The 25,287-nt window shown below is 38.3% G+C and overlaps 1 protein-coding gene across 1 annotated transcript; it reads right to left on the bottom strand.

Annotated features, from left to right (window-relative positions):
- Positions 1–100: 100 nt before the first annotated feature.
- Positions 101–1,539, bottom strand: LOC103005469 (late histone H2B.L4-like). The gene has a single exon (XM_007186000.2). It carries the CDS (start codon positions 1,537–1,539, stop codon positions 1,117–1,119), a length of 423 nt encoding a protein of 140 aa, XP_007186062.2. The 3' UTR covers positions 101–1,116.
- Positions 1,540–25,287: the final 23,748 nt, after the last annotated feature.

Below are 25,287 nucleotides of genomic sequence, written 5' to 3'. Positions count from 1 at the left end.
CCTTAAAAAAATAAAAATAAAGTTACCATGTGATCCAGCAATCCCACTCCTTGGCATATAACTGGAGAAAACTCTCATGTGAAAAGATACATGCACCCCAATGTTCATAGCAGCACTATTTACAATAACCAAGACATGGAAGCAACCTAAATGTCCATTGACACGAATGGATAAAGATGTGGAATATATACAATGGAATACTACTCAGCCATGAAAAAGAATAAAATAATGCCATTTACAGCAACATGGATGGACCTAGAGATCATCATACTAAGTGAAGTAAGTCAAAGAAAGACAAATACCATATGATATCACTTACATGTGGTATCTAAAATATGATACAAATGAACTTATTTACAAAACAAACAGACTCACAAACATAGAAAACACACTTATGGTTACCAAAGGGGAAAGGAGGGGGGAGGAGTAAATTAAGAGTTTGGGATTAGCAGACACAAACTACTATATATAGAACAGATAAACAACAAGGTCCTACAATATAGCACAGGGAACTATATTCAATATCTTGTAATAACCTGTAATGAAAAAGAATATGAAAAAGATTATATATATGTATAACTGAATCACTTTGCTGTACACCAGAAACTAATACAACGTTGTAAATCAACTATACTTCAATTAAAAAAAAAGAAAAAGAAAACCTCCTTAATATCTCTTCTAATATGTCTGTTGAATTCTTATACATGTTCCTGCACTTAATTTGTTGTCATTACGGTACATAATGAATCTCTGGAAAATTTTGCCATACATTCATGAGAAAATGAGAGTGAAAAAGGTAAATAACTTTATCTTACAGACCCTGTGAAAGGTTGACCTAGAAAGATAAAAGAACTCACTCTTTAGTAAAGTGGTATAATGCAACATTATTGAACAAAACTCACTATTTCATTTTGAGCAAATTAGACCATAGATATATTAAAATGTAGTTGATAATATTTAGTTCTTTGTAAAAAAGATGTTTAAAAATTAGCAGGATGACACACTTTAAAAAATAAAGTCGATCAAAGTTTATCAGAATACAGTTCTTATTAAGAAAACTGAGGTGGCTCTGAAAAGATCCTTTGGTTTGCGATGCTCAGGTGGTCCGGAGGCAGCTCATTTGCCGGTTATGTACCGAATGACTGCCTTGGTGGCGCTGGATATGGCGTGCTTGCCCCTCTTCCCAGGCAGCAGCAGGCGCACGGAGGTCTGCATGTCTCTGGAGGTGAGGGTGGAGCGCTTGCTGGAGCGGACCAGGCGCGCCGCCTCGTCGGCGATTCGCTCAAAGATGTCCTTCACGAACGAATCCATGACGTTCACGGCCTCCTGCGAGAGGCTCAGGCCCTCCTGGACCCGCTGCAGCTCCCTTCCGAAATAGGTGGCAAAGCTGTCGAAGCCGTCAGAGAGGCGGCGGCGGCTGCAGCGGCGGCGGCGGCTGCAGCGGCGGCGGCGGCGGCTGCAGCGGCGCTTCGGGTTCTGCGGCTCGGCTTCCTTGGTGCCCGGGCTTTCTTCAGACGTCTCAGACGAAGGCTCAAGCATGTCGGAATCGTCTTCTCCGCAGCTCAGAGGGAAGGACAGTGCGGCCGTCGAGGTCCCTTGGCCCGGTTTATACTCCCTGCCTTCTATGACGTCACGGGCAATGCTCACATCTGGTTGGATAAAATGCAAAGCAGGGAGGTCTGTCACTAAGGAACCCCATGTCACCTGTGATTGGATGGCCCCCTGCTTGGCCTCCAGTCAGCCAATCACAGTGGAAATCTGGTGACTTTAAACTTTCCGTGACCTCTACCAGAAAATCTTTGAACTATGCCCCATGTAGGCAAAGTTCACCTCAGCTGATTTATGCCTACTATTTATGCATGAGAACTCTGAAAAGATGTCACCCAAGTCACCTACACTGAAGAAAAATCAGTTTGAGCTTCCTGAGCGAGTCTGACCTCCCTAACTCAAGTCCTTGCCGCCATCAGAATGACTTTAGCCACTCGGCGGGCCATTTTACTCCCACATAGTATCTTGTCTTTCCATGGCTGAGCCTCCGTGGCTTGAGCCGGAAGTCTCTGACATGGTCTGCAGAGTGCTCCTCGAAATCATGGGACATAATTGACCATCTACTGCCTCCAATTATGATCAGAACCCCCAGTGAATTAGAAAAAATTGAAATCTCAAAGCCACATTGTCCAAAGTTGGAACACAAACAGAAATGGGAATACTTTTAAAATTAGTAAAAATACTTAAACATTTCTCAAATATAAAATTTTCTTAACATTGCTTAGGTCCTCAAAATACCCCACATGCTTGAATTTGTGAACAAACGTAAGAGTTGTTGATTGAAAACAATGATTAATTCTCTAAGAAAACACCATAGGAAGAATGGAAGGAATAAATGGGAAGTTCTTTAAAATAAAAGCGTATTTCTTGCAAGAATACATGACAATACAGACAAAGGCATTTCTTTAATGTGTTTCCTTACCAATAAATTGCAGAATTGGAATCAAAAAATGACTTAAGAAGAATTGAAAAGGGGGGGGGGTTCATCAATGTGGTTTCATCTGAAATGGTCAAGATTCCAAAGCTGTGTCCATTTGCACTTTTAAAGAACTGCTATTTCTACTGCTCATGAAATGTTTCCAATTATGAAAGCGGAAAGCTAATCTTTATTACCAGAAAATGTAATATGGTGATAAAACCAGTGAAGGAAGCTTGCCGTTCCTTATTTCTAAAGAATCCCATTTACCAATGAAAATACAAAAATCCCACTTGATGTGTTAGTAGTCAAATCCTTCCCTTACTTGTATACAAGGGACAAGAGACACATACAGTACAATCTCTGAATTCAAATCATTAACTTACAGTGATTAAAAACAAGCTGGCAAGCAAACAACAGGGAAGGAACCCCTCCAGTTTCCTCCACAATCTCCAAGTCTGAACCTCCCAAGAATGCTTTTATTTGTTTTTCCCTGGCCACTTTCCCACACTGGGCCAAAGGCTGTGGCTCACAAGCTTCCAGTCCATCACTGGCCGAACCAGTGAACAGGACGTGAGCTGCTCTCATTGGACACTCTTCTCATCCAAGTGTTGCATAACTGCAGTATTTAGCTATCTCTTGTTTACTTGATTCTTCAAAGGAACTGTAATCATTATTGCAACTTTTGTGTACAGTCATTGTTTTACATTTACCTCTACTTGCTAATTTATTCTATTAACATTCCTACCTGCATCTCAGATCATCTGCTGTGACCTTTTTCCATCTTCCTAAATTACATTCTTTAGAAGTTCCTTTAACATGGTGTCAGTTGATGTAAACACGATAAGATTTCATTTTTCTCAAAAGTCTTTCTCAGTTAAGCTCTAGAAGGAAGCCAGCACTGAGATGGGGTTAATTATGTGGGAATGTTAATCAGGATTACCATCTGAGGATGGGATGAGACATATATTTATACCCTCCCCTTGTTCAGACATTGGATGTGACCGTCTCAGGAAGTCCCTAACTTTGGGCAAATTAGCTCTCTGAAGCTGAGGAAATATCTGAAAGGGTCAGTGGCTGAGGATTAGCACCTGACTGTACTCTCAGCAGCCGGTGGAGCAAGTCTACATTTGAGTGTGGTTTGGGGAGGTCCATCTTCATGTGTAGCATAGCTTCACTATTAAATGATACCTTGGCTAGATATGCAACTCTAGGATGACAGTTACTTTCTCTCAGCACTTGCTTTTGGCTTCAATTTATTAAGACAAAGAGGTCTGCAGTCACACTATTTGGTATTCTTTTTTTAGGCACTGCGTCTTTTTGTCTGCTATTTTGATCTCTAGGGTTACCTTGAAGGTTTACTATGATTTGTCAGGTCTGCTTCCTGAATGGAGGAACTTATGGCTTCCCCTAACTCTGGGAATTACCAGCCATTTTCCTTTGAATAGTATTTTTCCAATATTCACCCAGTTTTATGCTTCTGGAATGCCTATGTGATACTTATCACCTACTTACTCCATTCCTTGAGTCTCTTTGCCTCACCTTTATCCTTTTTTTTTTTCTTTTACTTTCTGTGAAGTATTCTATATTATTTCTATTATTTTATCTGTCTTCTAGTTCACCAATCCTCTGTCCAGCTATATCTCATTGGTTATGTAAAATTTCTTTAATCTTTTGTTCATATAATGAATGTTTGCATTTTCACAAAGAATACATTACAAACTTGAAAGGAATAGAATCAGATTCATCTGAATGACTTAGAGTAGCATCTCCAGATATTAGGGAACGGGGAATAGGTTTTTTTCTTGAACTTTTTGATTTTGATATTTCTGTACCATGTTTGGCTTTTCTCTTATGTTTTCAATGAATTCTGTAACAAAGATAATGTTGAATAAGTTTGATTGGGATATGTTTGCTATATTAATACTATTTTCCAGGGTTGCTTATAATTACTTATTGAAGTAGTAAACCTGTTTCCCTCAATTAGGCTTTTTTATTGAGATATAATGGACATAAAACATTAGTTTCATAATGATTCGATATATGTATATATTATGAAATGATCACCCCAATAATTCTAGTTAACAGCCACCACCACACACAGTTACAAATTTTTTTTCTTGTGATAAGAACTTTTAAGGTCTACTTTCTTAGCAACATTCAAATATACAATACAGTATTTAACTATAGCCACCATGCTGTATATTACATGTCTGCGAATTATTTAATTAAAACTGGAAGTTTGGACCTTACTTCAATCTTTACTGTTAACCATACCATTAGATCATAATTGCCCCTTTTCTTCAATCACCTTCTGAAGTGAATGATCAGATGTACTCATTTTATCTTCCAGTCTTCAACATCAAAACCCATTTTTCCTCTCTCTATCCTAGATTTCATATCTGTCATTCACCTTTGCACTCCCAGTCTTCACTGTCTATATGGTATATTTTAAATGGCATTTCACTAATCCTTCTATTCTATTTCTGAAATTTTAGGTGCAAAACACCCAAAGAGCTATAAAAATGTCCCAACAGATTCATTTTCTTAAAATAACTTCTCACATAATACAATATGTATGAGACTAGTATGCAAGATCAAGATTGGCAAAACATTTGTATGTCATATGGACAAACACTAGGATTTTGAAGCAGCGGTAGTGAGCATGATGGAAATAAAATGACTTACGCTGTGCATTCCAACTGGTTTACAGTTCTATCTTTGAGATGAGCATGGTTTCAAAAGAGGCTTTGGCTCCCAAAGTTTTGTCCCCTATGTGTATGACGATCTCAAGGCACTATTCAGAGGGATTTACTTGTAGTTGATCTCCTGACAATTTTCCTGATCACCTTGGAAAGAAAATTCTTTTTTTTCAAGTTCTTTAATGAGATTTTTCTAATATTCCCGAATAATTTTAACTAATGACCCTCATGAAGGGGGTCCAATTATCCTAAATCCTTACTCTAATTTCCCAAGGAGAACTCTGGAAGTATAATGGCTCATCAGAGATCTTCCACAATGGGCTGAAACACAAACAAAGAAATTTGTACCCAGTCCTGGATCAGGCGTTTCCTCCCTTCCTGCTGCACTACTTAGGAAAACAATTTCTAGTTTCTTGCCCTGCCCACAACCTTTCTCTTGAGTTCATACAGTTCTGCTAAAGCTACATAGATTTGTCTCTCCTGGAGGTTCCTGTCCCTCTTCTGATGGGTTCAAGGAAAGTTTTTTTTTTTTCACACACACACACTGTATTTTATTTTTACAAGAGATAAATAGACTGACACCAAGCATTGTACATGGCTGACCACAACAAAAGCAACAATGATTGCAATTACCAAACATGAAACACACTCATACTATGTCATAATATTGACATTCAGTCCAGTAATCCTCCACTGTAACAGCTGCTTTACTTTGCAGTGAAAACTGATTTGTATATTCTTTGCCTCTGAGTCCTTGTGGGATTTTTTTTTTTAATTCAAACAGAAAGTCACAAAAATTATACTCATCCTCATCAGTTCACTCAGTCCCATGTAATTAATTTTTTTTTCATCTTGATCTTTTGTTAGCACTTTTATGAGTTCATCAGTTATTCATTAGAGTTCTGAAAATGCTTATTCATTCAGTTCAGCAGTACAGTCAGTTACCAGAAACCTGTACTTGTCAGAGTCTTTTCCATGAATTTCTTGAAGATGAAACCCTTCTATAGGAACATATTTGCAAAAGCATCAGAGTACACCCAGAACTGTCTGTAAATGACAAAAGACTTAAAAATGACCACGGTTAAAGATTTGATGGAAGTTCATAATAATGCAGTTGACAAGAAAATTAGTTATTTCTGAGATATACATTTTAAAGTAATAACTAGGATTATGACCTATAACATTATACCAGAACATATAAGGTTTTTAGAAATTTCATGTAATGTCTGAAACATTTATATTAACATATTTCCATACAAGTAACCCAATGAAAGTTTAGTATTCGTTGTTTTGCTTGTTTGTTTGTTTATACTGCAGGTTCTTATTAGTCATCAAGGAAAGTTTTGATTTTTGCAGATTATCCAGCTTTTGCCTCTTTGTTTGGCTCAAAGTGATATTCTTCACAGAAGAAATTACAAATTATTTTAAAAGTACAAATACAGTCCTTTAAAATATTGAACTAATAATGGAGTTTAAAGAAAGTCATAAACAATTCCTAAGGGTTGAAATCACTGAGTATCTTCTCCCTTCACAGAAGTAAGAAGCTAAAAATAAAAAAAAAATTAAACTAAGCAATGAATAGTCGGAGTGAAAAGAGGATGAATGAAGTCACCTTTTTTCTCTTAATGGGAAACTAAATAATCAGTATGATGGAAGAGTCAGCACATGTGCCAATCTACAGCTCAGGTTTCATATCACATATACTTTGAATTGCGTCCCCTGAAATTCTTATATTGAAGTCCTAAACCCCAGTACCTCAAATGTAATCTTACTTGGAGTTAGGGTCATGAATGAGGCAATCAAATTCAAATCTGATATCCAGACCAGATTCTGGTAGAGTTCTTTGAAGCATGTACTCACTCGAAACATTCTCCTTTCTGTCAATCTGTGTGTCTGTATTTCTATGTCCAGGGGCCCAGGAGTAGGGGGATGGTATGTCTACAATGGTCAGAAACTTCATGCCACCAGAGGGAAAGGTTTGCCCTGGATTATAGGGATTCACTGCATGCAGGAGTTCACCCAGATAAGAGTGAGTCAAGTGGGAAAGTATTCCATAGTTTAACAACACTGTGGCCCAAGGAACCCAGGACCTTGTGCTACGGACATATCATGTGTGTGGCACCCAGCAGCATCTCAAAGAGCATGTGTTGTGTGGCACTATTTGTTAGATTTGTGAAAGCTGCTCATTCCCAGACACTTCTCGGATGGATTAAGCATGTCTGTTCCCCTGCCTCTTGACTCTGGCAGGCCTATAATTGCTTTGACCAATGGAGTATGAAAGAAGTGATGTTATGCCCATTACAGAGCTGATCTTTAAGAGGACACATAGCTTCTGCTTTGCTGTTTGAGAGTTCTGAGCCGACAAGTGAAAATCTGCCCGTCCTGCTGGACAGCCCCTTGGAGAGGTCCCTCCATGGCACCAGCATGAGTGTTAGTTGTCTTTTACGCTGCAGAGTAGTTTAAAGGGTCAGTTACACTTCTGTTTTGGTCAATAAATGGAATAGAAAATGGGGGAAACTTCCATTCAAGACATGAAAAATAACTTGACAAAATTATTTATATACATTATTGAAAATGCTCACCTCTGTGTGAAAAGTGACAGAAATGAATACTTCCTTGAGATCTTTAATAATTGTGGTTGCTTGAATGGCTGCACCCTTAATGAAAAACTGGACTTTTTCTAATGGAAAGGGAAGATGCCAGAAAAAAAGAATTCTACACCATGCCCTAGATTTGGGGTCAGGAAAAGTCTCCTTGAGAATTTGTAATCACAAAGGTGTCCTCCTGTAGCTTTGGGGTTCATGTTAACACTATCATTATGGTCCAAAGAATTCCCTGTTGTAAACTTTCTTCCATGGTTTGATCATCATATTGTATTTACCAGTAATAAAAAATAGCATTTATCCTTTCATGATTGGAACTATTTTGTTAGCAGTAGAATTAGCCGCTCCTTGAAGCCCTCACAGGAAACACACTTGGAAACCTGACCATTAGGCTCTTAGCTCATTGAAGACCTCCATTTCTTCAAGTCTTCCTAAGTCCTTCTTGGTTCAATGTCTGTAATTTATTTTTACATAAATACATTAAAGATATACTTGGCTTGAGTTACGTAGGTTTTTGAAAGGAATGTGTTTCTAATTTTTAACTATTTCCCTTTTACTGATTAGTTTCTTCTCACTCGGAAGGTTTCTAGGGAATTAGAAAAATAATTTCTTTCAACTAACACATATTTTTTCATCAATTCCAGTATGTGTGGTATTTGGGGTACCTAAGTAATGTTAAAAAAAATTAAAATTTGCTAAATGTTAAATATTTTTAGTATTTACGTACAAGTATCCGATTTCTGTTTGTGGCCTGTCTTTGGAGAATGTGGTTTTACTGTTCTTTCTGATTCCCTGTAAGTTTGATAAGAATTGGAGGTAAGGGCTGGTCAGTTATGCCCTATGACTGATTTTGAGGAGCACTCTGCTGACCAAGTCAGAGAGTTCCTGCTCAAGCCACGGTGGCTCAGCCATGGAAAGAGAAAATTCTGTGTTGAGAAAAATGGCCCCCAAGTGGCCAGAGTCATTTTGATGGTGGCAAAGGTTTGAGTTATAGAGACTCTCTCAGGGAACTCAAACTGATTTTTCTTCAATGTAGGTGACTTCGGTGACATCTTTTCAAAGTTCTCATGCATAAATAGTAGGCATACATCAGCTGAAGTGAACGGATGACCTTTTCCTACATGGGGCATAGTTCAAAGATTTTTCTAGGGGAGGTCACGGAAAGTTTAAAGGTCACCAGATTTCCACTGGGATTGGTTGACGGGAGGCCAAGCAGGGTGGCAACCAATGACACGTGACATGGGGTGCCTTAGTGACAGGCCTCCCTGCCTTGCATTTTGTCCAGTCAGATATGGACGTTGCCTGTGACATCAGAGAACGCAGGGATTATAAACCCGGCCACTGGCCCTCAGCAGCCTCATTGTCCTTCCCTCTGAGCTGTGGGGAAGGTGGCTCCGACATGGCCGAGCCTTGCCGTGAGACTTCTTCTGAGGAAAGCCTGGGCACCAAAGAGCCCACAGAGGCCGAACCAAAGAGCCCAAAGCAGAAGATGCCAAAGCGTTGTCGCCGCTGCTGCCCAGACAGTTTCATCACCTGTTTCCCCAGGGTGCTGAAGCAGGTTTTCACGAGGGCCTGGACATCTTCGAGCCCATCGCCGAGGAGGCTGCACCCCTGGCCAGCTCCACCAAGCGCTCCACCATCACCTTCAGAGAGATCCAGACCTCCGTGCCCCTGCTGCTGCCCAGGGAGATTGGCAAGCATGCCATGTCCTAGGCCACCAAGGCAGTCATCAGGTACACCATCCTCAAATGAGCTGCTTCAGAACCACCTGAGCCTCGCAAACCAAAGGGTCTTTTCAGAGCCACTCACTTGTCAGGAAAAGACCTGTAGCACTGAAGAGTCAGATTGACTCTAGTTTTTCGACCTGTGCCATACTACTGCCCATCACTAAAACATTTTGAAGTTGAAGTAAACATCAAACATTATCAGTTCTACTTGAATAGATGTCTGTAGTGCAGTTTGTTCCAACAAAAATTGTGACTATTCCTTAACCATACTGCATTTCATAACTTACCTCAACAGTCATTTTATTTCTAGGTCAGCCTTTATAGAGCTCCTTAAGGTCTAAATTATTTTTGTATTAATTTTATTTTGCATTTTAATTCTCATTCCCTGGGAGGATGTTGTGGAATTTACTAGAGATACTTTATGTATGATATAGCCAGAGATAAAGTGAGGAAGCAAATAAGCCCACCAATACATCCCTCTTCAACCTTTTTCGACATGTCCCATAATATTAAGTCATCTAAATGCACACATGAGTACTCAAACATATTACAAAATAGCTACCTGAAACTTCCAAGAAACAATTCACTTTTTTAAGTCACTGGTTTCTGAAATTACTACTGGAATTCATTCAGATTCATACAATTTATTGTTTCCCAATCGAGAATTTTTTGATTTTTAGAACCTTCAGGACCTTGCAGGAACCTTCAGACCTTCAGGACCTGCAATTTTGCATCACTGGATGATGAGAGTATCCAGTGAGAGGAGCTCAGGCCCCACCCTCCACTGATGCAGCCGAGGAGGGACTGGCAGCCCGTGAGCCACAGCTATTGGTCCAAAGAGTGGTGGAGTGACCAGGCCTGAACCAATAACAGCCTTCCTGTGATACTCAACCCCGAGATAGAGTAGGAAGGAGGTGTGATAGCTTCCCTGTTGTTTTTCTGTTCAAGTACTTGCTTTGCACCATGGTGATTTAAGTACAGGCATCCAGATTTGGTAGTGGGACATGTCTCCATCTCCTTGCATCAAAATAAGAGGAGGATGTTCAGCAGTTAAGAGAAGTAAGATGACTCCTTCTCCTACCTCAAGTCATTTGAGTGTTAATGCTTATGATAATATTTATTTAATTTAACATCCGTTGTGTTCTCTTCTTGGTGCATTGACTTTTTTAGATTTGGTTTTTCTATAGAGGAGAACGTACATGTGCAAAGAATTAGAGGGAGGTGTCAAATGGACACAGAGGTCAACTTGAAGGGCTAACACTGGCCAATTCTGGGACAATTTGAGCATCAAAATACTTAATGATAATAAACCCTTTGAGAAAAATAGGACTTTAGGGGTCATACTTATACAAACGAAAACAATTATTTAATAATTAATTAACGATGGGGAAAAGGGAAAGCTTGACCCTACACTCAAATGCTAAGTAATAATTCTAGAAGAAATGACAAAATTGGAAAAGCAATACTTAAAAGAAACCATAGCAACAAGTGATTCAGGTAAGAATCATAAATAGATGCTCAGACTGCGTCAAATCTCACTGCAGTCACAGAGTCACCATGGTAACTATGCTGGCCTAGTAAAACTGGGAAAAAACAAACAATATCCACCCTGATTACATTCCAATATGTGATAGGAATTAAATAGAACTGACATAACACACAGTAATTAACCTCAAGTATTCTGCACAATAAAGGTTCCTGGAAGCTTTAGCAATATACACATAAGTGTATACGTACATACATACATACATACCCACATACACACATGCTCTCTCTTTCCCTCTCCCTCCTTCTCCTCCCCCCCCCCCCATTCTCTCTCACCACCCAATATCCCAGGAATTCACTGAATGGATTCACTGGTGTACAAAGAAGAAAATCCCCACAATTCAACAGATTCATTTCTGATCACACATAAATTTCAAAGCTACTGGACTATTTTAGTGATGGATTTTTCTGGAGATGACTTGTAGAATTGTCTCTGGGACATTTTTCTCCATAATTTCAGTAGATTGCCAATAATGGGTAAAAGCTGATGTGGAAATACAGGAAACGCAAGTTATGCATCAAATACACTTTCCATTCTACAGTAGCCTGTGCTTTCACTCAAAAAGCTTCCCCAACACTTTCTGTTGAATATTTGGCTACTGACAATTCAACAAAAATAAAATACATGAAAATTTTAACATTTTAATTAAAAATACTGCCATTTATAATAGTAACAAGAAGTACGAGATACTTAGGAATAATTTGTCCACAGATGTGCAATGCCTATACTTTGGGCACTACAAAACACTGCTCATAAAAATTAAACAACACCTGAATAAATAGAGAGACATGCCATCTTCGTGGTTTGGAAGACACAGTATTGTTAAGATGTCTATTCTCAAACTGATTTACAGATTCAATGAAATCACAATAAAAATCCCAGCAGACACTTTTTTAAAGAAACTGACAGGATGATTTCTCATTTCATATGGAAATAAAAAGGACCTAGACCATGAAAAATCACTCTGACAATAACAGGGTGGGAAGATAAACACTACCTGATTTCAAGACTCATTTTAATTCTGCAAGAATAAAAACAGTGTGGTTTGTGGTGAAGGTGAAAATGTATATCAAAGGAACAAAATGAAGAGTCAAAAAATAGACCCACACATATGTGAACAACTGATTTACAACAAAGCTACAAAGGTAATTTGGTGGACAAAAAATAGTCTTTTCAACAAATGGTGCTTGGAGAAGTGGATATCCACATGCACAAACATAAACTGTGATCCATGTATAGTACCATATACAAAACTCAACTCAAAATACATCATAAACCTAAATATAATAGCAAAAACTGTAAAATTGTACCAGAAAACACAAGAGAAAGTCCTTGTGACACTAGATTAGGTAAAAATTTCATAGATGATAAATCAATACCACAATCTGTAAATGAACAAATCGATAAATTGTACTTCCTGAAAGGTAAAAATTTCTGCTCTTCCAAAGACACCGTTGAGAGAATGAAAAGACAAGCCAATGACTGGGAAAGTGTTTGAAAATCATATAACTGATAAAGGACTTGTATCCAGAATATAGAAAATCTCACAAAAGCCAATAAGAAGGAAAAAGACACTCAAATAAATGGGCAAAAATTATGAATAGACATTGCTCACACACCAAAAATCAAATATCAAATAAGTACTACATGGAACAATGCTCAACATCATTAATCATTAGGGAAATGCAAACGAAAACTTCAATGAAATACTACTACATCCCTGTGAGAATGACGAAAATTAAAAAGACTGAACACACCAAGTCTTGGCAAGACTATAGGGGATGGAACTCTCATACAACTGCTAGTGGAAATGAAAAATGGTGTGACCACTTTGGAAAACAGTTTGTCACTTTATTGTAATGTTAATCTCACATCTATCACATGATCCAGCCATTGCACTCCTAAGTATTTATTCTAGAAGAAGAAAGTCTATGTCTCTACAAAGACTAATACGCAAATGCTTATAAAAGCTTTATTTAAAAGACCCCTAAATTGGAAACCACCCAAACATCCATTAACAGGTAAATGGATAAAAGAAATTGTGGTATATTCATATACTGGAATACTACTAAGCAATACAAAAGAATGAACTATTGATATATGCAACAAAATGAACAAATCTAAAAATAATTACAATGAATGAACAAACCCAGACCAAAAAAAAGATAATAAAACTTCTTTGGTTCTATTTAAATACATTTCTGGGACATGAAAACTAATCCATAGTGGCAGATAACTGTTTTTGCCTAGGGACAGGGCAGTGGGAGGGCTAGGGAGGCCATGTAGTACAGAACTAAAAATGTTATGTGCTGGAAAAAATAATACTAATGACATTTAAACCTATATGGTTATTTTAGGGGACATGGTTTGGTATCATTATAATAGGGCAAACTATAGGGTAATTAATATTTTTGAAAATACAAACATTCTTGTAACTGACATTTTAACTAACAGTTGAAAAATTCCTGGCATCTTAAAAATTTCATTATACAATGGATAAAAACATGGTGTCCATGGAAGAATCCATATTACAATATTAAATTGCTAGGAAGACCTTTGAACCAATGGCATATTTCAACAACCATTTGAGAGATATATAGGAATCACTGATTATTATTTATACAGTCAGAAAAATATAAATTTATGCACATGCATGTTAAACATAAAGAGCCTTCCTCAAGCTAGACAATTAATTGCTTTCAAAGAAAGCATCTCTAAGATGGGCATCAGGGCTACTGCAAAGCATGTAGCTGCTGATGGAATTAAATGCCACCTGCTAAACCTCTTCTTCCAAGATGAGATCAAAGTAGTTTCCCTACTTTTAGGCTAGTTTGTGAACCTCACAGGAGCTATTCTACAACATGCTTTTGTTCAGATCTATGAACTCACTTGAGTCAGGTGTCATATCCAACTAAAGGTGTGAAGTGTTGTGGTTTCCTGAGGACTGCTGCCCTTGAACCTGGAGTAGAAGCTCCAGCAGCCATCAGGACACAGATGCTCAGAACCTGCCTCTTTCAGACACCTGATATGAGCAAGGCCACCAGCATGAGGATCTGCAAAGGGAGAGACAAATCCAGCAATCACCATGCTTTAGCTTTACTGGTGTAACTATGTGCCCCGCACCATGGTAGGCACTGGGTTAGTGACAATGACACTGAAACAATTGGGTAGTGATTGTAACAACCCAATGTTACAATGGGCTTCTCATCAGGGCTTTTCTATTTTTCTCAGTTATTCCTCTATCTACTACTTAAAAACAAAAAAACAAAAAATGTTAAAAAGGAATAAGAAGTGGTCTGAATTCATACAGGCACTCATGATCCCCCAACAACCACAGGGCCGCTGGCTTATTCATGTGTTATCACTGAATGTTCACAGTGACCCTGTGGGGAAAGCGTTCTTATCCCCATTTTACAGAGGGAAAAGCTGAGGCTCAGAGAGAGTCGTTACCTGTCTCACCTCCCACGCCCCTGCCTTTAGAAGGAAAGTGGCTCCTGGACACCCCTGGAGCAGGACACCGCACCCACTGGGGCCAGGAGGGACCCCAATGGCTTTGCCTACGAGACAGCCCGGGCACCGAGCCCCCAAAGCGGGAAAGAGGTGACTTGGATGTGGATCCCTTAATCTCCCCACACCCCAGGGCAGCCCAGCCCCCACCGGGGACCCGCACCCTCAGCTGAGTCCCAAACACCTGAAGGCATGACCGGATCTTCTCGTCAGGCCACGTCTGCCTCGGTAGAAAAGTCTTCACGGTCGCCATAGTGACGTCCGGTTTCTATGGCAACCACAATGCGTAGGCTTGGCCTCCACACCGGAAATGTCTCCTCACCCTGCTACACCAATGGTCTTTCGTTGAAATAAAATCACCTTTGCTCTTCAGGCTACCACCTGAGAAAGCATAATAATTAAAGGCACTAGACTGGGACCGGGTAGTTGGCAGAACTCTACACATGTTGTTGGAACAAAGCACGTTCCTACAGTCAGAAATTTTTTGCTTTAAAGAGGCAGTAGGAGAATATTGTCAGTATACAGAGACCCAGGGAGGTATCCTAGGGTTCTTGGAGATGAGAGGGTGAGCATATAAAATTACAGGCCATGCTAAGCAGGAATGACTTACCTGATTCATGAGGTTGGAAGGAGAAACAGGGGTTTCGCAGCCCAGACCCTCTCTCTTCAAAACTCTTATAGCAAGCTGCCCATAGGTAGCATGTGTTCTGCCCTGCCCTTAGGGGTGTGTCTTACGATTAGCTTACAGTTCTCCCTTTTTTGTGTCTCTCTAGCTCACCAGCTATTCTTATGTTATTGCTTTAAAATGCTTGTGTCATTACTGCCCCCTCAAATACACCTCTGCTCTATGTCTGATTTATGTAGACCAACCAAGAAATGAAAAAAAGAATAAGGAGAACAATACATCAACTTGATTCCTTATAAAGGTGAAATTGGAGAAAGTGGCTTAGATTTGCTGGCAAATGGGCTTCCTATTAATGATGTCCAGAATTGGACAGACTTGTCCACTCAGTAGTGCTGTATTGGGACAGTCTCTAAGGCCAAAGACTGCAATGTATATCTATCTGCTGTCTGGTAGAAGAGTCTCGTCTATGTGTACTCAAAGAAAGTGACTTTCTTGCCATAGGCAGTCTCTGTAGCAAGAAAAACTGTTTCAGGACACCTTCTTTGAGAAACACTTCTCAAAGTGAAGAAATACCCTTTGTTCTGAATGAATACTCACCAAACCACCTTCTGAGGCTCCTCCCATGGAGCCATTGTGGCAACACTTTCTTAGTACATTAATTTTGTGATTATAGTGTGATTCCATAATTATTATGGAATTATTTTCCAATTTCCAAGACTAATGTATCATATATCATGAAAATTTCCCTAGGAAATCCCCTCAAGAAAGAATTGATGGAATGCTCAGAAATGTTCTCCCTCTCATAAACCAACACACAAATTGTAGTCAAAATGATAACAGTCCTACCAAGCCTTCAAGGATAAGATAATCTCTATATTATCCAATGATAACAGACTACAGGAAAAAAAGAAGTAACATTCACCAAGATCACAATGTTTTGAATATCCATTTCTGCTTAGCAATAAACAAAATAATAACCATGTATTATTTCTCAGGATTCTGTGGGTTGACTGGGTGTTTTTCTGCTCCGTTTGGTGTCTGTTACCTGAGGCTGCAGTCTGGAGGCACCTCTCATCTGGAACATCCAAGAAAGCCCATTCACATGCATGAGGGTTAATGTTGGCATATGTTGGGAGCTCACTGGGGCTGTTGACTGGAGCACTTTGGGTCTTCTCCACAGAGCTCTCCACATGTAGGGCTGCCAGATAAAACAGAGGACACTTAGTTAAATCTGGATTCCAGACAACCAAGAAATGATTTTTAGTGTAAGTAAGTGTGATGGTTAATTTCATGTGTCAACAAGACTGGGCCAAGGTGCCCAGATATCTGGTCAAACATTATTCCGGCTGTTTCTGTGATGTTTGGATGATATTAACATTTAAATAGGGGGACATTGAGTAAAGCAGATGAAGGCCTGAATAGAACAAAAGATTGACCTCTAACAAGCAGAAGGATTCTGCAGCAGATGGTGTTCGGGCATCTTATAATGGCTTAATGGCCTTTGATACAGAGGTACTATTGATATTTCCACCAATAAGGGAGTTTCAGGTGAAAGTTTAGAAAGGGATCATCATGGTGATTCTAATGTGCCACCTGGTTAAGACTCCCTGGCTGAGGAGACACGTCAAAATGCAATAGGAGTAGCCTGATCTGGGGAGGAAAGACAGCTACTATTTATGAAGTAGATCATTTAGAGGGGCCCAGCACTACATTCTTCAAGTTAGTGGCTGGATTTAATCCTTATAACTACCCTGGTGGTGAGGTATTGCTATCGTCTCTTCATGGATGTGTGTGACTCCAAAGCACGTGCTTCTAAGCACAGAGACAAATGGCAAAGAGGTTGCTCCCCATGCCAACTGCTAGAGCCAGGGGTGGGACCTGGCAGCCTGGGTACCTTTAGTTGCTGGTGGCAGTGCTTTAGCAAAGGTATCAGGACATGTACTGCTGAGGTGGTTAATCTCTGTTCTCTCTGTATTTACCCTCCCTGCAGCAGGAAGCCAGGTTGGTACTCACTCCCTCTGCCACATGGGAGGTTTACGATGGGGCTGGAAGCAGAAGCTGTCTGAAGCCAATGTTTCTTCTGTCCTTTGTGAAAGCTTGACTTTACACCATGGAATGTGCTGCCTGTACCTGGTAGGGAGAGGAGGACATCTGAGGACACAGAGGAGGCCTGGAAGGGAAATTTCTCCCAGACAGGGGTGAGGTAAGAGTTCTATAGGCCCTTCCTGGAGGAGGAGGGACCTGAGCACGGGTCCATATCAACACTTGGGGTTGCTCTTTGGATGGCTCATAAAAGCTGCACATCCAGCCATGAGACAGATTATCCTATTTGGATCAAGGGATGAGTCATGCGAGGTTGGGGCGTGAAGGCACAGAGCCAGCTAGGGCAAAGGTCAGCTCAGCCCTGAGCAGTGTAGACAGATGAGTATTGATGATAGGGGGCTCCCTAGGGTGTATCTGGAAATTGAATTCACACACGTGGGACTGCTTTGTCAAAGAACAAGAATATTTAACATTTTAAATACTGTCTAGGTGAAATTTAAAGTCTCTTTACTAATATATATCTCAACGAACTACAAGATGAGAGCACTTGTTTATCCAGATTTATGCAATAATGAGTTTTACAACATTATTAATATTTGCTAATGTGAAACCCTATTGTTGGAGTGTTAGATTACTTTTCATTTTTTCCCCTTTTCCCATATAAATGGTATATTTCACATGTGCTTTTCTAAGTTAGAAAGTAGGGTGGGAAAGAAACTAACACTTCAAGGGCCCACTACTGGCCAGTGTGTTAGGAACTCTACATACTGTTTTTATAACTTCTTACAACTGTTCTGTAAGTTAAGTATCAGTATTCCCTGTTACAACTCATTCCTCCCCCAAGGCACACTCTACCAACGCTCAGAGAGGTTAAATACATTATCCAAGGACACACGTGGTAAGAGTGTATCCTAATCCAGGGTTGTTGGGTTCCAAAGTTGGGTTCTACTCTGAATCTGTGCACATAGGGTGGGTAGTAACGTTTACCTTGCTCTTGAGCAGGTTTTCTCAACCTTAGCACTGTTGATACTTTGGGTCAGAGAACTCCTTGTTGTGAAGGCTGTTCTATGTATTGTGGGATATTTAGCCTCCACCCACAAGATTTCAGTAGCACCCCCAGTTGTGACTACCAAAAATGTTTTCAGACATTTCCACATGTCTCCTGGAGCTGGGGAGCAAAATCACCACCATTTGAGAACTACTGCTCTAGATATACATTTCTGACAGGTAGTTGGATACATGGGTCTGGAGCCTGGAAAAACGTTCTGAGACGAAGACATGATTTGTAGGCTTATGGGGCCTGGCATGTAATAGATGACCTATAAATATTTGTTAAATAAATGCAAATGACTTATAAAATTGAGAGTCATCAAGTCTTTTTCTATCCTTATACCAGTTCTACAAACTGAAGTAGGATCATTCTTATAAACTTTATCAAAATCTGCATTTTCAACCCAACATTTATCGCTTAGCTTTTGTTTCCCTGTGTAAAAGAAATGTATTTGAAATGGTAGAACATGTTGAAATGGGTTATATTACCACCAGGTAAAGCCAGAGCCACAACGCAACATTAAGATGGCGGAACAAAAGAGTGAAGGTCCAGTGTAGCCTGCATTTCTATGCCAGACCAATGTTAAGTATTTTAATGATACTAACATATTTGATCTTCAAACAGCCCTTTAAGGTTTTATCACCATTTATGGATCAGAAGTTCAAGGCATGGAGAGGTTAAGGAACTGGTCTAGGTCACATGGTTAGTAGGAGACAGAGGAATGGTCCTTCCCAGGACTATATGGTATTAAAGCCCATTGATACTAACCACGAAGGTACCCTACCATGCATCAACAAATATCTCTAGAGCCTCGCCCAGGGTCTGGAGCTCAGTGAATTTTGAACTGAATTGAACTTAGATATAGTGACTGAATGTAGAATTCTGGTGAGCCTGCAGCATGACTCTTAAAATAATTTCTTGGACTTACATGGAAAAATATCTCCCTTCTAGAAACTCAAAGTGTTTTTCTGAATGGAAATGACTTTATTCTCTGGCCCAGACCTAGCTGGTTGGGAGAAGAGGCTGGTGTGATCTTCTTTGACAGGTGAGACCACCTCCTCTTTGGGCAGTGACTTACCCAAGATCATCCTAGAGTTTTGAGGTGAGGTCTGCCCCTGGGACCCAGGGAGATCTCCTGGCTGGTACTGTAGGATCTTGTACAAAATACACAGAAATAGCTTTTGGTCCTATGTAGCACAGGAAAACACAGGGAATGGGGCAAGTGGTGACTTCATTCCCTACCCCAAACTCTATTCATGGGTTACATGACTCAACTGAGTGGAAATGGTAATAATCACCTTCTTCCCTTTCCCAGCCCCATCATTCCACTACATAGAAATGGCATTGATTCTATCATAGTCAAGATAGAAATGTGTGTGTATTTTCCTTCTTCTCTCCACATGCTCTCCAGATCATTCTGCCCTTCAAATACAGTCACATCTGTGGTTCACACTCTCTTGCCCCCTCCACTACTAGTGGGGTAAAGCTCCACCAGATTCCTGACTCTCTCGGCAAATCCGTTCTCAGAAAGTGCGAGTCCCTCTTCCTTTTCCCTCCAAATGTACTGCTCAGCTTCTGTCTTCACAGGCCCATTGAGGCTAGAAGTAAAAGGGGCCAAGGTCCCAAGACAGTGGTCTTATGGGTCCCCACATTCCCAGGGCCCTGAATGCCTCCTGATTTGCATGTTTCTTTTTTTTTTTTTAATCAGACAACTTTAGGGAAGCAGAAGAAGTAAACATGTCAAATTTATATGTATTTTCTGTTGCACAAATTTGTTTGGGACTAAATGTTGTTCTGCACAATAATCTAAAATTTTTAAAGTATGTGTGACCACATTCCTTGTTAAGAGAAGCTGCCATAAGGTATGTCTTCAAATGGCTTTTAAAACATAGGGGGGAAATGGCATTTGCTTTATCGAGGGGCAGATATATTCTTTTTTGTGTGGACGATTCAATATTTTTATAGATTATACTCCATTTAAAGTTATTATAAAACATTGGCTATATTCCCTGTGTTGTACAACACATTCTTGTATCTTATTTTTTTAATTTTTATTGAAGTATAGTTGATTTACAATATTGTGTTAGTTTCAGGTGTATAGCATAGTGATTCAGTATTTTTGCAGATTACATTCCATTATAGGTTATTACAAGATAATAGGTATAATTCCCTGTGCTATACAGTATATCCTTGCTGCTTATCTGTTTCATATATAGAAGTTTGTATCTAATCCCGTACCCCTAACTTGTCCCTCCCCCTTCCCTCTCCCCTTTGGTAATCCCAGAGTGTATGAGATTTTGTGTTCTTCTTGGCAACTCTGATACCAAAATGCAGTGGCAGGAATGTTTATAGTCCTCTCCTGGGATTTATAACCAGTGCAGTGTACCCTACACCCTTGGTATTGATAACCAGTGCACAGTAATCTGCTCAACAGAAAGAGTATGGAGGTTCTTTTAAAACTTGGAAATAGAAATACTATATGACCGAGCAATCCCAATTCTGGTTATTTATCCAAAAGAACTGAAAATCAGGATCTCAAAGAGATATTTGCACTGTGATGTTTATCTTAAAGCTATTCACAATACCCAAGATAAAGAAACAACAGATAAGTAAATAAAGAAAATGTGACATATACATATAATAGATTATTACTCAGCCTTAAAAAAAAGAAAGAATTTCTGCAATATACAACAACATGGATAAACCTTGAATGCATTATGCTAAGTGAAACAAGCCAGGCACTGGAAGACAAACATTGTATGATTCTACTTATTTGAGATATCTAAAATAGTCAAATTGATAGAATTAAAGAGTAAAATGGTGTTTTCCAGGGGCTGGGGGATGGGGAAGTGAAGAGTTATTAATCAATGGTCATAACGTTTCAGTTAAGCAATATGAATAAGTTCTAGGGGTCTGCTGTACAATGTTATATAAATAGTTATCAATACTGTATTGCACACTTAAATATTTTTAAGAGGGTAAATCTCATGTTAAGTGTTCTTATCAAAATAAAATAAAATAAAATAGGAAAAAAAAGAAGTCAACTGATAATTCTAAATCTGGCAAAACTGTCCTTCAAAAATGAGGGTGAAATTGTCTCCCCATTCCATTGCTGGTTACAGATTTTCTCTGTAACTCTAAGGGGATTGAAATTATTATAGAAATTCTTAGATTCATGTAGGCCACTGTCAGGTATTGAAGTGCTTCATTCAACAATGTATATATCAGAGAACATTGGGAAACATTCTACCAACACTGTACTGTATTTTGTAATAAAATATTTTGAAGATTGAAAAAAATGAGGATGAAATTAAGATATTCACAGACAAACAAAAGCTGAGGGAGTTTATTACCACTGGACCTGCTCATGAGAAATGCTAAAGAGAATCCTTCAAATTGGAAAGAAGACATACGGTTTCTTGAGGTCATATGAAAATATAAAGATCTCCAGCAAAAGTAAATAGATGGACAAATATAAAAACAAGTATGATTATAATTTTGGTTTGTAACTCAATTCTTTATTTTATACAGGAATTAAAAGACGAATGCACATAGCACAGGGAGATCAGCTCGGTGCTTTGTGTCCACCTAGAGGGGTGGGATAGGGAGGGTGGGAGGAAGACACAAGAGGGAAGAGATATGGGGATATATGTATATGTATAGCTGATTCACTTCGTTATACAGCAGAAACTAACACACCATTGTAAAGCAATTATACTCCAATAAAGATGTTTAAAAAAAGACGAATGCACAAAAATTAATTACAAATCTATTTTAATGGGTACTCAATATATAACAATGAAATTAGTGACATCAGTAACATAAAGTTGGGGGGTGAGGTACAGAACGGTAAAGAGTAGAGTTTTTGTGTGTGATTGAAGTGAAGTTGGTTTCAATTTATATTACATCATTATAACTTCAGGATAGTATATGTAATGCCCATCAAAACCACAAAGAAAATATTTATAGAATATACACAAAAAGAAAAGAGAAGGGAATAAAAATGTGTAGTGACAAAAATATCAAGTAAATACAAATGAAGGCAGCAATGAAGGAGATGAAGGACAAAAAAGCTATAAGCTATACAGAAACAATAAAATAGCAAAGTAAGTCCTTCCCTATCAGTAATGAGTCTAAATATATGATTAAATGCCCCAATCAAAAGACATAGATAGCCAGAATGGATTTTTATAAAAGCAGTATCCAACTCTACATTGTGTCCAAGAGACCATTTTAGAATTACGGACATGCATAGGTTGAAAGTGAATGGACGGAGAAAGATATTCCATGCAAATAGTAACCAAAGGAGAGAAGGGGTGGCTACTCTAATAACAGACAAAATGGATTTTAATACAAGAAGTGGTAAGAAGCAAAGAAGGACATTATATAATGATAAAAGGGTCAACTCAGAAAGAAGATATAACAGTTTTAAACATAGATGCATCAAACATCAGAGCCCAAAAATATATAAAGCAAACATTGATATAATTGAAGAGACAAATAGGTATCTTTACAATAACAGTAGGAAACTTCAGTATCTCACGTTTATTAATGGATAGAACAACCAGAGAGAAGAGTAATAAAGAAATAGAGGACCTGAACAACACTACAGACCAATTGGATCTAACAGACATATACAGAACATCCACCAAGGAAGAGCAGAATACAATTTTTTAATTGCAAGTGGAGTATTCTCCACGATAGACCATATGTTATGTCACAAAACATGTCTCACTAGACTTGAAAAGATAGCTGTTGTATAAAGTATGTTCTCCAACCACAATGGAATGAATCGGTAACAGAAGGAAAATAGGGAAATTTACAAATATACAGAAATTAAACAACACAGTCTGAAAAACCAATGGGTCAAAGAAGAAGTCACAAAGGAAAATAGAAAATGTCTTGAGACAAATGAAATGAAAACACAACACACCAAAACTTATAGGATGCAATAAAACCAGTGCTAAGAGGGATATGTATGGCTATTATATTTAAAAAGGAAGAAAGATGTCAAATGAACAACCTAACTTTACACCTTAAAGAACTAGAAAAAGAAGAACAAACTAAACTCAAAGCTAGTAGGAAAAAGAAAATAATAAAAATTAGAGCTGAGATAAATAAAATAGAGAATAGAAAATTTAACGGAAAAAATAACAATAATAGAAAAATAACAATGATACTAAGAGCTAATTTCTTCAAAAAGATAAACAAAATGGACAAACTTTTAGCTAACTGACTAATAAAAAAGAGATAGAAGACTCTAACAACTAAAATCATAAATGAAAGTGGGGATATTTACAACCAGTTTCACAGAATAAAAAAGATAACACAGTACTATGGAAATTATATGTCAATGAATTGTATGACGTAAATGAAATGAACAATTTCTAGAAACACATAACCTACCAAAACTGAATATGAAGAAATAAAATGTCTGAAGAGATCAAAATATTTAGCAGATTGAATCAGTAAAAATAATTTTTAAAACTTCTCAATAAAGAAAAGCCCAAGACCAGATTGCTTTTACAGGTGAATTCTACCAAACATTTAAAGAAGAATTAACACCAATCCTTCTCAAACTCTTCCAAAAAAATTGAAGTGTAGGGAACACTTCCTAACTTATTCTGTGAGGCCAGCATTACCCTTATACCAAAGCCAGACAAAGACAGTACAAGAAATGAAAACTACAGGGAAGTATCTCTATGAATATTGGTGCAAAAATCTTCAACTAGATACTAGCAAACCGAATTCATCTGCATATTAAATAGATTATATACCATAACCAATAAGATTTATTCCTATAATGCAAGGCTGGTTTAATATATGAAAGTCAATCAATGTAGTACACCACATTAACAGAATGAAGGGGAAAAAACCACAATCATCTCGATGTAGAAAAATTGTTTGACAAAATTCAACATATTTGCATGATAAAAACTTCAAAAAACTAGGAATAGACAGAATCTACCTAACATAATAATGGCCATGTATGAAAAACCCACAGTTAAAAGCATACTCCATGGTTAAAACAATAAGGTTTTCTGCTAATATCTGAAGCACGATAATGATGCCCACTTTTGCCACTTCTATTCAACATAGTGCTGGAAGTTCTAGCCAGAGCAATTAAGCAAGGAAAAGAAATAAAGGGCATCCAAATTGGAAAGGAAAAGATAAAATCATCATTGTTTATAGATGACATGATCTTGTATGTAGAAAACCCTAAAGATTCCACAAACTGTTAAAACTAATAAATGAATTCATCAAAGTTACAGGATACAAATAAACCATGCAAAATCAGTTTCATTTCTATACATTAACAATTGACAATTTGAAAAGGAAATTAAGAAAATAATTTCACACACAGTAGCATGAAAAATAATAAAATACTTGAGAATAAACTTAACCAAGGAGGCAAAAGATTTGTACACTGAAAACTGCAAAGCATTGCTAAAAAAATTTTTAAGAAGACATAAGTAATTGGAAAGCAGCCCACATACCTGGATTGGAAGACTTAATATTGTTAAGATGTCAATACTACCCAAAGCAATCTACAGAGTCAAAGAATCATTATAAAAATCCAAACAACATTTTTGCAGAAATAGAAAAATCCACCCTAAAATTCATATGGAATCTCAAAGGACACCAAATGGCCAAAATAATCTTGAAAGAGAGGAAGAAAGTTGGGGGACTCAGACTTACTGATTTCAAAAGTTACTACAAAGCTACAGTAATCAAAACAGTGTGATACTGGCATAAAGACAGACATATAAACCAATGGAATCGAGCACAGAATCCAGATATAAACCCTTACATATATGGTCAATTGAGTTTCAACAGTAGTGCCAGTACCATTCAGTGAAGAACAGATAGTCTTTTCTGCAAATGGTTTTGGAAGAACCGGATATCCATATGCGAAAGAATGAAGTTCCACCTTTACTTTACACCATACACAAAAATTAACTCACAGTGCATCAGACTTAAATGTAAGAGTTAAAACTATAAAACTGTTGGAAGAAAAC

The sequence above is a fragment of the Balaenoptera acutorostrata genome, chromosome X, assembly GCF_949987535.1.
Source record: "Balaenoptera acutorostrata chromosome X, mBalAcu1.1, whole genome shotgun sequence".
Classification (NCBI taxonomy): Eukaryota; Metazoa; Chordata; class Mammalia; order Artiodactyla; family Balaenopteridae; genus Balaenoptera; species Balaenoptera acutorostrata.
This window is presented reverse-complemented; position numbering and strand designations above follow the sequence as displayed.